This window comes from Taudactylus pleione, unplaced genomic scaffold (assembly GCF_031769625.1).
Source record: "Taudactylus pleione unplaced genomic scaffold, aTauple2 ptg000125l, whole genome shotgun sequence".
In the NCBI taxonomy this organism is placed as follows: Eukaryota; Metazoa; Chordata; class Amphibia; order Anura; family Myobatrachidae; genus Taudactylus; species Taudactylus pleione.
In genome coordinates this window covers 10,813,301-10,827,509 of record NW_028284527.1, presented here as the reverse complement: position 1 = coordinate 10,827,509, position 14,209 = coordinate 10,813,301, and the positions used below count along the sequence as shown (strand labels likewise).

Here is a 14,209-nt window from a genome sequence, read left to right as displayed (position 1 = left end):
ACCCAGTGGGCTGTCACAGTCATATAGTCCTTAGTCTGCCCAGTTCCACTTGTCCACATGTCCGTGGTTAAGTGGACATTGGGTACAACCGCATTTTTCAGGACACTGAGGACACTTTTTCTGACGTTTCTGTACAGTCTCGGTATCGCCTGCCTAGTGAAGTGGAATCTAGATGGGATTTGGAACCGGGGACACACTACCTCCATCAATTGTCTAAATCCCACTGCACTAATGGCGGATACCGGACGCACGTCTAACACCAACATAGCAGTCAAGGCCTCAGTTATACGTTTTGCTTCAGGATGACTGCTGTCGTACTTCATCCTCCTCGCTAAGGACTGTTGGAGGGTCAATTGTTTAGTAAAAGTAGTGGTGTTCCTACTTCCTCTCTGGGATGATGAACGACTCCCAGCAGCAGCAACAGCAGCAGCGGCAGAAGGAGGCGTAGCAATGCAGGATCCTCCGGAGGAATCCCCGATAGGAGAGTCAGTCATGCCAGTGACATGGCCTGCAGGACTACTTCCGATCCTGACTAAGGAGGAAATTGACGAGGACGGAGTTGACGGTGTGGTTTGCAGGCGTTTGGATACAACAGGACAACGGGATTTAGGTGTCCCTGGAATGCTTACGTTCTTAGCCAAAGTTTCTGAACTTGACAGTAACTTATTATGAACACGCTGCAGGTGCCGTATAAGGGAGGATGTTCCTAGGTGGTTAACGTCCCTACCCCGACTTATTCCACCTTTACATAAGGTACATATGGCAAGACAGTTGTTGTCCGGATTTGGATAGAAATATTGCCAGACCAAAGAGGTGGAATGTTTGGTCTTCTGCCCAGGCATGACCGTGATGGGCTTTTCATCCCACGGACAACAACTGTCTCCCCCGGAGCCTGATTTAAACAAACCACATCACCATCAGAATCCTCCTCGCCAACTTCCTCCTCAGCGCCAGCTACACCAGTATCCTCATCCTATTGTACTTCAACAGTGACATCTTCAATTTGCACATCAGCAAGTGGACTGTGGGTGCTCCTTTCAGCACTTGCAGGGGGCGTGCAAATGGTGGAAAGAGCCACCTCTTCCCGTCCAGTGCTGGGAAGGTCAGGCATCGCAACCACCACCACACTTGGACTCTCCTTGGGGATTTGTGATATCTTCTTAGAAAGCACAGTTCTTCGCTGTGCTTTTGCCAGCTTAACTCTTTTGATTTTTTTAGTGGGAGGAGGGCTTCCATCGTCATGTGAAGCTGAAGCACTAGTCATGAACATACTAGAGATCGACCTTAGCCGTTCCTTGCCACTCCGTGTCGTAAATGGCATATTGGCAAGTTTACGTTTCTCTTCAGCTGATTTAAATGTTTTTTTCAAGGTCATTTTCCTGAACTTTGTCATTTGGGATTGTATGTGCCCTCTATTATGACATTGGGCATCGCCCTTGGCAGACGACGTTGATGGCATGTTATCGTCTATGTCATGACTAGTGGCAGCAGCTTCAGCACTAGGAGGAAGTGGTTCTTGATCTTTCTCTATTTTATTTTTATCGGAGAAAGTTTGGTCCTCCATTTATGTTATATCGATTTGATATATACGTGCGGCTAAACACAGAAAATATTTTTTTATTTTTGCTGGAGAGTAGTGCACTTTGTGGGTTACACCAGCCTTTAAGAAATGAGCCAGCCGGCTCTTTACTTATGGGACACAGGCGCACGCTTGGCGCTGCTCCTTTGTTGATGCACGTGTGGCTACTGCGCACACAATTCACAAACACAGAAAATAATTATTTTTTTGGTTTGGACTGGAGTGTACTTTGGGGGTTACAGCACCCTTTAACGGTCAAGCCAGCCGGCCCTTTACTTATGACACAGGCGCATGCTTGGCACTACTTTGTTGATGCACGTGCGGCTACTGCGCACACAATTCACAAACACAGAAAATATTTTTTTTTTGGTTTGGAGTGTACTTTGGGGGTTACAGCACCCTTTAACGGTCAAGCCAGCCGGCCCTTTACTTTTGACACAGGCGCACGCTTGGCACTACTTTGTTGATGCACGTGCGGCTACTGCGCACACAATTCACAAACACAGAAAATATTTTTTTTTTGGTTTGGAGTGTACTTTGGGGGTTACAGCACCCTTTAACGGTCAAGCCAGCTGGCCCTTTACTTATGACACAGGCGCACGCTTGGCACTACTTTGTTGATGCACGTGCGGCTACTGCGCACACAATTCACAACCACAGAAAATATTTTTTTTTAGTTTGGAGTGTACTTTGGGGGTTACAGCACCCTTTAACAGTCAAGCCAGCCGGCCCTTTACTTATGACACAGGCGCACGCTTGGCACTACTTTGTTGATGCACGTGCTGCTACTGCGCACACAATTCACAAACACAGAAAATATTTTTTTTTTGCTTTGGAGTGTACTTTGGGGGTTACAGCACCCTTTAACAGTCAAGACAGCCGGCCCTTTACTTATGACACAGGCGCAAGCTTGGCACTACTTTGTTGATGCACGTGCGGCTACTGCGCATACAATTCACAAACACAGAAAATATATTTTTTTTGGTTTGGAGTGTACTTTGGGGGTTACAGCACCCTTTAACGGTCAAGCCAGCTGGCCCTTTACTTATGACACAGGCGCACGCTTGGCACTACTTTGTTGATGCACGTGCGGCTACTGCGCACACAATTCACAAACACAGAAAATAATTTTTTTTTTGGTGTGGACTGGAGTGTACTTTGGGGGTTACAGCACCCTTTAACGCTCAAGCCAGCCGGCCCTTTACTTATGACACAGGCGCACGCTTGGCACTACTTTGTTGATGCACGTGCGGCTACTGCGCACGCAATTCACAAACACAGAAAATATTTTTTTTTTGGTTTGGAGTGTACTTTGGGGGTTACAGCACCCTTTAATGGTCAAGCCAGCCGGCCCTTTACTTATGACACAGGCGCATGCTTGACACTACTTTGTTGATGCACGTGCGGCTACTGCGCACACAATTCACAAACACAGAAAATAATTATTTTTTTGGTTTGGACTGGAGTGTACTTTGGGGGTTACAGCACCCTTTAACGGTCAAGCCAGCCGGCCCTTTACTTATGACACAGGCGCACGCTTGGCACTACTTTGTTGATGCACGTGCGGCTACTGCGCACACAATTAACAAACACAGAAAATAATTTTTTTTTTGGTTTGGACTAGAGTGTACTTTGGGGGTTACAGCATCCTTTAACGGTCAAGCCAGCCGGCCCTTTACTTATGACACAGGTGCACGCTTGGCACTACTTTGTTGATGCACGTGCGGCTACTGCGCACACAATTCACAAACACAGAAAATATTTTTTTTTTGGTTTGGAGTGTACTTTGGGGGTTACAGCACCCTTTAACGGTCAAGCCAGCCGGCCCTTTACTTATGACACAGGCGCACGCTTGGCACTACTTTGTTGATGCACGTGCGGCTACTGCGCACACAATTCACAAACACAGAAAATAATTTTTTTTTTGGTTTGGACTGGAGTGTACTTTGGGGGTTACAGCACCCTTTAACGGTCAAGCCTGCCGGCCCTTTACTTATGATACAGGCGCACGCTTGGCACTACTTTGGTGATGCACGTGCGGCTACTGCGCACACAATTCACGAACACACAAAAAATATTATTTTTTTAGCACTTGGGGGGAGCACCCCTGATGGACAGAGCACCCCCTGGACAACACTACAGCACCCCTTTAGGACTGGGACACTGCACAGGACTTTGGAGTGGACACAGCCCCTATGGAGAACTGACTGCACAACACAGTCCAGCCAGCCCCTATGGACTTTGAAGTAGTGGACACAGCCCCTATTAACAACAGCAGCACAGCACAACACAGCCAGCCCCTATGGACTTTGAAGTAGTGGACAACAGTAGCACAGCGCAGCACAGCACAGCACAACACTACTCTGCACTACACTACACTACACAGCCCAGCCAGCCCTAACTCCCACCCTCCCTCTTCACTGTCCACAGCCGAGTGAGAAAATGGCGCCGAAGCGGGTACCTTGTATAGGATCCAAAACCCGCGAGACTCGGAAGGCGGGATGATGATGTTTTGCCTCGATTTCAGATCCGAGTCAGGCGGGAAAAGTCGAGCCTGACTCGGATCTGCCTCGGATCGGGGTGGCTCGGGGGGGTTCGGATTTCAGAAATCCGAACCCGCTCACCCCTAGTATGAGATGTTCACGGTCCACGGAGTGCACCTGGTAGCTGTTGGTCTCAGGATGGTTTGGGTCAGTCTCCCTGTATACCTCTCCCTTGGTTAAGGTATATGGTGCGCTATGTCCTACTAATACTTTGTGCTGCTGTAGTTGATTTTGAGCATGTTATAATTATATTATATATGCATGGTATGTGACTGTTTGCTAGCTGCAGACTGACTATGCTCATGAAAATCATGTACGGCATAGGTGTCCTCACAGGACATAAAGGTATTGGTGATATTGCATTGTTACCTTTATATATACGTATATATATGCTAAGCATACAAGGAAAAAGGAATTCAGACAGTTATGATGATCACTTCTATTGCTCCATTTGACCCTCAACTACAAGGATGTGTAGGGGTTAAATTGTACTTCACATTTACTTGTGAAGACTGAGCTGCCCATCCCCCTCTAATTAATTGGAGATGCTCAGCTGAAATTGATCATGGAAATGTTTGCTATGGAGTGTTTTGATCTCTCTCTGAGTATACCTTTCTCCTAGGACCAAGGTATATATTACTGTAATCCTACCAACTTTGGTGTTTGTATAAGTTGATACGATGCTGACTTGTAAGTAGAGGAGGCAGAATATTTATATGCATATAGATCCTACCAAGCTTATGTGTTTTGGGTAGTTGATTTTAATGCCCTTTTTCAAATATATTATATGCTAACTCTGCTGGAAAGAAAAGTTTTTTGTTTTCTGTTGTGTTACTAACCCCCTACTACCTGATATATAGGGGTTAGAGAATACTTCAATTTAATTTTATCTGTGAAAGGGGTCACATTGTATTATTAACCCTACACTGGTGTAGGTTTCTTGGAAGTAATTCTCATGTCTCAGGACAAAGGTAAAAAGGAGACCTGTTGTCTCTGTGCTGGTTTCATGTAATGTAAATCCTGTGCAGTTGCAGAGGATGCACAGTGCCTCCCAGGATTTCATATAAGATGGACTGTGGTTTGATTGTTATACAGCACAACAGTCCACCTCGCCAGCACCTGTTCAGGGATCAGCCTCCACACTGTCTCACATTTTTTGATTACCCACAGGGTTACAGCCTATGTTTCCTGTTCCCATACATCCTTCCTGGATGGAGGGTTATGTTCACTCAGTTCAGAATCTGTTTTTTAGCATCTACTTATCTGCACATGTGACAGGCGAATAAGGCATCAGCTGTCTAGATATATAGATGGACTGCACCATTTTTTCAGTTCATCCTGGTTCAGATTCTGATATATCAATTAAGGGGGCAGAGGATACACAAGTGTCTCCCTCTGGGCCTATCTCGGAGGAGGAGCATCGGTCATCAATGGATGTTACTCTCTAACAGGGGCGGTTAATTCAATCCTCATTATAGAGAATGAAGTACCAGCTCCTGAAGCCTAATAAACCTGGTGTTCAGACACCAGAAGGTGATTTTAGGCTAGATTCCCTCAGTCTGAACAACTCACTGAGCTTATAGGGGAAGCATGGAACACTCCAGCTACACTGTTCCAGATTCCAAAAAAGATTATTAACTTTTTACAAACACCCTTCCTACTGGGGATTTTTACGGGATGGTTTCCTAGAGGGTTACACCCAAGAAAGTTGTTTGCACAACTCTCCCATCAGATCCTATCAAAACCATTTATGCTCTGCTAAGTTCAGGGGTAATAATCCTGGTTCCTTTAACTAACAAGGAAGGAGTTATTACAAGCTAAATGGGTATCCCTCTATTCTGAATCTGAAATCTCTCTACAGGTTCATACATGTTCCCAAGTTCTGTATGGAGGACCCTACAGTCAATTATGATGGCAATGGAACCTGGGGATTTCATGGATCCATGAACATACAGTATCATATATGCATGTAACTATTGCACTATTCACCATGTTCTGAGTTTTTTGCTGTTCATCAGCAACATTACCATGCCTTTTGGTCTGGAGGAGTCAGAATGCTCCCATACTTGGACAGCCTCCTGATATTAACAGTTTACGGAGGTTTTTACAACATCATCTCTAGCTGACCACTGCCTGTCCTATAGGAGTACAGATGGATAATCAATTGGAAATAGTCTTCTCTTTTTCCAACAATATGGTACATCTGGGGGTGCTACTTGATTCTTTGGCAAACGATCTTTCTACCATTGGACAGGTTTTCATTGCTACAATGGCTACACAATCAAAGGGTACCCATTCACTCAGCAATGCAGGTCTTGGTGTCCATGGTATCTGCCTTCAACATGATGGAATATGCCCAGTTCCATTCAGATCTCTACAAAGATTGATTCTCTCCAGGTGGAATGGACAGCATCATCTTATAAGGGCTCAGAGGATCCCTCTCACTCCAGAGGTTCTTCACTCCCTTCTGTGGTGGTTGAGAAAGGATCATCTAAACAAAGGGCTACCGTTCTGGATTCCAAATTGGATCTCACCACGGATGCCAGACTTAGTGTATGGAGGGCAGTGACAGGTCATTTGCCAATACACATTCTGGAACTGCGACCAGTATACAGAGCAGTTATCAGGGCACAGGACCTGCTCCAGGGCAGGCCAGTCCAGATCCATTCCGACAATGTGACTATAGTGGCCTACCTCAATCATCAGGGAGTCACAAGAGGTTATGCAGACTTTCTAAGTTGCTAGGACATACACGCGGGAGAGTGGTCTCTCTATTCGCGAGTGGTTCAGCTCCTGGTAAACAAATAGCATATATCAGAGATAGATTTCATGGCATCATGCCACAACCACAAGGTCCGTATGTGTGGGTCCAGGTATAAAGACCTATTAGTGGCAATCGTGGATGCACTGGGATGGGGCTTCAAACTGATGCATCTCTTTCCTCCAATTTCCCTGCTTCCAATAGTTCTCAGGAAATTCAAGCAGGAAGGCAGAAAAGTAATACTGGTGGCTACAGCTTGGCCCAGATGTCATTGGTTTACTGACATACAGAATCTGTCAGTAGACAGTCCGTATCATCTTCCTCTGTGGCAGGATCTGCTAATTGCAGGGTCCCTGTTGACATCCAGACTTGCCCCATCATGCTTTGATGGCGTGGCTATTGAAATTTTCATCCTAAAAGCAAAAGGATTTTCCAGTTTGGTTATTCAGATGATGCTTTGGGCAAGGAAGTCTGTTTTCTGCACCATCTATTACAGAGTTTAGCATACCTTTGATCAATGGTGTTCCCATAGGGAATATGATTCTAGGGTATTCAGAAATTCCAGGATTCAGTTTTTTTATGCAGGCAGGATTAGACAATAGTCTCTGCCTGGCTACTTTAAGAGGCCGGGGTTCTGCACTGTCAGTCTGGTTCCAGAAGAATATTGCTTCATTACCAGATGTTAGAATTTTTTTCCAAGGAGTTCTGCGAGTTCAGCCTCCTTTTGTTCCACTGGTAGCAACGTGGGATTTGTCATTTGTTCTTAAGGGGTTACAAGCATCCCCTTTTGAACCTTTTAGACTCTGTAGATTTAGAGTGGTTGACAGCAAAGACAATTTTTCTTCTTGCTATCTCTTCTGCTTGCAGAGTCTCATATTTAGCCTCTCTTCTCCCTCTCCATTTTTTGATTTTTCACCAGGATAAAGCTGTTCTTCGTACATGGGAGGGTTACCTTCCTAAGGTAGTGTCCCTTTTTCATGTAAATTAAGAAATTGTGGTTCCAGCTTTCAGGCTCCAGACCATTTTGTAGGTGAAGCCTCCCTGGATGTAGTTCGTGCTCTTCGTATTTATGTGGAGCATACGAATTCTGTTAAGAAATCAAATTCTCTTTTTTTATTATATGGTTTTCACAAATGAGGATGGCCAGACACTGACAAGATGGCTATGAGTGATTATCTCCCAGGAGTATACAGAGACTGATGTTCCTGTCCCAAGCACGGTGACAATGCATTTTACTCGGTCTGTAGCGCCATCATGGACATTCAGTCATGGTGCCTCTGCTGAACAATTATGCAAGGCTTCCACATGGTCTTCTGTCCACACTTTTCTTAGGTTCTATGCCTATGATACTTTTGCCTTTCAGAATGCTTCCTTTGGGCGATGAGTTCTCCTGTCTGCTCAGGAGCATCCCCCACCCTAGGGAAACTTCTTTAGTACATCCCCATGGTATCTCTGTGGATCCCTATTGACCCTGAAGAAGAAAATTAGAGTTATGGTAGACTTACCTGGATAAATCCCTTTTCTTCGAGGTCCATATGGTCCACAGGGCACCCACGCTGACGCACCTGGCTTCATTGGATTATTTTCTTTCGGTCACAGATTCCCTCATCTTTTGTAATAGTGTTTCTGGTGTATGATTGTTCTTCCTTCTCCTCTTTCCTTCTTCTGCCTTTAGGCTTGCTTACTAAACTGAAGTCCTATGGATAGGGGTGGGTTATATATTGAGGAGGACCCAGGGCATTCTGGGAGCCAAAGCTTTAACTGTTTGGTGCCTGGTCTTCTAACCATAATATCGCCATGGTATTCTTGTGGACCCTATGGACCTCGAAGAAAAGGAGTTATCTAGGTAAGTCTACCATAACTCTAATTTTGTTTTCAGTGATCCACTGGTGTGTACCTATATAAGTCTGCAGTACAGGTTGAGTCTCCCATATCCAAAATGCTTGGGACCAGGGGTATTTTGGATAATGGAATATGCCGTATTTTGGAATAATTGCATATCATAATGAAATATCTTGGGAATGGGACCCAAATATACACACAGAATGCATTTATGTATTATATACACCTTATACACACAGCCTGCAGGTAATTTTATACAATATTTTCAATAATTTTGTGGCTCAAGCAAAGTTTGTGTACAGAAATGAAATTAATTTATTTTTAATATACACCTTATACACACAGCCTGAAGGTAATTTTATACAATATATTTAATAATTTGTGCCTTAGACAAAGTTTGTGTACATTGAACCATCAAAAATCAAAGGTTTCATTATCTCAGTCATGCTAAAACAATTCCGTATTTGGGAATATTCCGTATTTTGGAATATTTGGATATGGGTGACTCAACCTGTATCAACACCTGCACACACATAATTTCCAGCAGGTTATGGGGCCAGGCACCCAGGTGTAAAGCACCCAACCATGTAAGCTATTCAGGGGCAAACGCAGGATTCTCAGGGAGGGGTTTCCGTTATATATGTCTACACACACATATATATAAGTAGGTGCGTGCGAAAGAGGCCCCCAGTAGTAGTCCTCCCTATGCAGTCCCCCCCATGCAGTGCCCCTTATATACTGCCCCCAGCAGTAGTCCTCCCTATGTTGTGCCCCATATATAGTGCCCCCAGTAGTAGTCCCCTCCCTATGCAGTGCCCCTTATATACTGCTACCAGTAGTAGTCCCCTCCCTATGCAGTGCCCCTTATATAGTGCCCCCAGTAGTAGTCCTCCCTATGTAGTGTGACTTATATAATGCCCCCAGTAGTACCCCTTATATAGTGCCCAGGTAGTGCCAGAGCCCCCAGTAGTGGTCCCCCCTATGCAGTGCCCCTTATTTAGTGCCACCAGTAGTGCCCATTAGATAGTGCCCCCAGTAGTGCCTCCCCCCAGCAGTGCCAGTGCCCCCAGTAGTGCCAGTGCCTCCACTAGTGGTCCCCCCTTGAAGTGCCCCCAATATAGTGCCCTCCAGTAGTGCCTCCCCCCAGCAGTGCCCCTTACATATATAACGAAAAATACACAAACAACAAAAAAAACCCACTTATCTGAATCCCCGCTCCTGTGCCCACCTCCTTCCTTGAGCCGGAAGGTGGAGCCCGGCTCCGGCAATGCTTCCCTCTGTCTAGCTCCCTCTGAGAGGGCTGTGAGCATGGCGCACAGCCCGTCCACTGCCGATTCAGCTGGCAGCGCTTCCATGTCAGGTGGTATGAAAGCCACCTGACGCGGAAGCGCAGACATCTGAACTGGCAGGGGCCTGGCCGCGCTGCGCCGCGCAGCCGATCGTCGGTGGTCCGGGGATGGTGCAGAGATGGAGATAAGGTTGTCTCCATCTCTGAATAAAAAAAAATATTGGTTGGTCAGGGGGGGTTTCTGGGTACTTAGCAAACCCCCCCCTCCGTGCGCTAGTGCTATTAGGATGCCTAGAGCAGCATACAGATGCCGTCTTAGGCACATGTTTTGTAGATTGCATAAGGACATGAAATGCAGACTTCAAGACCTGCACACACATAATTTCCAACACCACATAGGGCAAGTTAGTTATTATCATTCTACAAGGTTTTTTTTAACTTTCAGAAGCATGAAATAGTTGCAAATGCATTTTAATAGTGAACTTTTTTTCAATGTGTAATTTTTTAATTGGCAGTACAAGGATAAAAATCAAACTTCTTTTGTCAGAAACACTCATCTCACCTGTCTGACTGTCCCGCATTGATCATATGAGATGTAAAATATCAGCAAATTGCCATAAAATTGAGGACGACATTGTGGATCATTCAGAAAAATGTCATTTGCTGAATATCCCAAAGACTGTAAATACCACATTGATATCCGAACCTCCATAGAGGAAGATGAACATAAGAGGGTTACTGTAAAAAGGATAAATGAAAAATAAATGGAAATTGTTAATATAAGATGCACAGCTATAAAAAAAATATATATATATATATATATATTTATTTTCAACATAGTAGATTAATACTGAAGACATCAACTATGAAAGAACACACATAGAATTATGTTGGAAACAAATAAAAGTGTTAAACAAATCAGAATATGTTTTATATTTTAGATTCCTCAAAGTAGCCCCTTTTTGCTTGGATGACAGCTTTGCACACTCATGGCATTCTCTCAGTATTCCAAAATATGTTCAGGCACTCGGAATAAAAATATAAGAATTAAAACACTGAGCCTCCGCTCGTCAAAGAGCGAAGGCTCAGTGTTTTACTTCTTATATTTCTATTCTGAGTGCCACCTGAATATATTATGGAATATCATATATATATATAATATTTGCAGAAGCTCATAGATAGGCTTGAAATGTTCAAAATATAGTACAAATACCGATGCCTTCCCAGGTTTCACACGGGGTGAATCGTGTGACCCAAATATATTGTCCAAACGGACAAAGAACGACTGAGTCTCTTTGTTTTTCAAGTGTTGCCGTTTGGACAATATATATATATATATATATATATATATATATATATATATTACTTTCACATTACAAGAACGCAAACTACGTACTTGGTTTAAATTGTAAAATATGTGATTCATTCTATTTTTAGCTGCCTCTTTTGGGTTACCAGAAAAATGGAAAAGTGCCACCTGGTTTTCCAGTACTCTGGTAAATTTGCATTATGGGTCCCTACTATGGCTAAATAAATAATGGTTCTCACCTGACAATTACCAGCATTGTAATAATAGTTTATAACAGCAGCTTATTAGAAATTGGAGTTTTTACATCACAGTGTATACTTACCACTCTGATTATTTTGGGCAATAGAGACATAGTTGGCTTGGAAACCGCGGACAAAGTTGCTGTTACTTCCTCTGCTGGTGTAGACCACACTTAGACTGTTAGACGAGGAGGTAAAATTGTGCCTCCCGGTTCCACAAAACTTTCCTAGTAATGGAGAACCAGAGGGGGTCCCATCATACACTGACACAGATCCAGATGAACAATAATTGGAGTTTTCAAGCCTGTTGGGATATGTGACAAATAAGAACACAAGAAGATTATATATAAGTTAATCAAGCTTGTACAGAGAGACAATGTAGCCAATCATTTATATGATCTGTTTAGGAAAGTTGCCATAAACTACAAATACTAAAATACACAAATAAGGGTAAGGGGGGAATAGAAGAAAGGTTGCACCAAGGACTGATATTCAAAACATCACAAATTCGCAAATAACCCTTAAATTCCTATTGCTATTATAAATTAATGATCAGGTAAGGGGTGCTACTCAGGGACATTATACATTATTTCAAAAAAGGAGATAAGGGAAGAATCCCTATATGAGTGCACTATTACTTATAATAAAAAATAAAATATAACCTTTATTATAATTATTAAAATACACCCTTGGGTGAACAAACACAGCAAAATACAAAACATACAATATTACATATAACAGAACATATTAAAATAATTGTGCTCAGTCCTATATATTTGTCACATATACACTTGATAGTGTCCCTTTGTGTACCTATTAAATTTATAATGCTCCTAAATTCAATGACAGTTTGATATGTTCTCAAATTATTGGCTGCTTAATAGAGAGTATCAGCAATTAGTTTAACCCACGTGTGTACGTCTCATTTGAGAGGATCCAGTTATAATCATGTGTGCTTACAAATCTAATATATCAACCAAATGAATCCCCTTACTACGGTGTTATATTATGATGTAACACATTATAGACCATTTCTCTGTTTGTAATTGTGTTTCCACAACACCACGTTGATTCCAGAACAGCAACACTGTATCAATCTCAAGAGTCTGTAATGATCTGTTTGTTATCCACTATTAAACCAGACTCTTGAGATTGATACAGTGTTGCTGTTCTGGAGTCACCGTGGTGTATATGGAAAATGTTAACAAGCTTACCAACAATGTTTATAATGGACAAAAGGGTACAGCATTTGAGAGTGCATTTTCCTGTACAGTACTCAACTAAGCACCTCCAGCACACTATATAATGGTCAACAAAGTTATTTTAGACAGAATTAGAGATGGAAAATGCAGTTGGTTAATGGTCACTATGTCTCTATGTGCAGCATATTGTTGATTGCAGAATATCCAGCTTTGCCATTACACTGTTCTAGTAGTCCACTAGTGTTGTAGAGAGTACGCATACTTTATTGAGTTAGGAGAGCAAAATAGATGCAATTCAATAAAAATACTGATCGCATGGATGTATGGTGCAGTTTAGTCGCACTTTTCATGGTATTGAAAATAGGGCTATTTTAACACAATTTGAGGTTAGGTTAATGAGGACACATTTGCATACTGTATAACCTTTTAATTTGGTTTATTTTCCCTTTTAAAGAGTCCTGCTTCTCCCTGCAGGCCAGTAATGTTCACTCCCAGTACACAGAAGACAAGCCGATTACGTTTGAAGGATTACTTAAACAATTGTTATTTCCACATTATGAAATTGGAAAAAATAAATTTCATTTATTACTTACGCAAAGTCATTAAAGTATATCTGGATGATACTATTTGGGGTTTGAATATGCCAAACACAATCTGCAGGGTGGCGAGAATAAGGGTAAGCTGGGCTCTCAATGACTCCCCAAGGATTAGCCAGGATCCCACCACAGTTAACTGCAAGAAGTTAAAGCTTTTTATTTCCATAGAGCAAACTAGAAGATATTACATTTTAAAGTAATTTAGCAAAGAAAATATTTAGTTTAGGGTGAAATAGAGCAGGATTATATAGGACACTTAGAAAAATAGATGTATGCCTGTTTTATTTATTCTTCCATTTCAATACATGGGATATCATTAGAGACTTCATTAGATTTCCATATTTTTTCCCCTCATTAAACATAATTGATGGAAAACAGTTTTAATTATGTCCCAGCAAATTTATTTCAGATTAACAATATTTCAAACTATAAAGGGGCCGATCCATTAGCTGATAAATTGTACGACTGAACGAGTTCAGTCATTCAATTTATCTGCTATGGATAGACCCTGAACGATGACACATGCGCACTCCCTTGGCCGATAAATTTAATCTTTCGTCTCTCCAACATGTTGGTCAATTATCGCTTTTCGCTGCCAAATATTAGAAATATCTGGCAGTTTATAAGCAGTAAACGATGAACGACGAATGATAATTTATTCAAGCCACACCCGGGATGCTCCGAATTCCCTCCACTGTTCCCTGGAGAGAAGCAGCAGCTACAGAGCGCCGGGGGACAACATAGCTTTGCAAAATAATAAGGTAAGTTCAGTGCATCTATGGGGGGATTGGTTAGATGGATTGTAGTGCAGTGGCGGTGGTGTAGCGGGGGGTTGTTTATTGTGGGGGGG

At 42.8% G+C, this 14,209-nt stretch overlaps 1 protein-coding gene across 1 annotated transcript in view; it reads right to left on the bottom strand.

Annotated features, from left to right (window-relative positions):
* The window catches only part of LOC148523938 (scavenger receptor cysteine-rich domain-containing protein DMBT1-like), a 28,219-nt gene extending 14,290 nt beyond the window's left edge, over nt 1–13,929 (bottom strand). The window contains exons 1-4 of the mRNA XM_088472531.1: nt 13,890–13,929; nt 13,357–13,495; nt 11,645–11,865; nt 10,576–10,751 (exon numbers count right to left, since the gene is read on the bottom strand). Of these exons, the coding sequence (XP_088328657.1) occupies nt 10,576–10,751; nt 11,645–11,865; nt 13,357–13,495; nt 13,890–13,929 (576 nt within the window). The remainder of the gene's footprint in view (nt 1–10,575; nt 10,752–11,644; nt 11,866–13,356; nt 13,496–13,889) is intronic.
* Between the last annotated feature and the right edge of the window lie 280 nt (nt 13,930–14,209).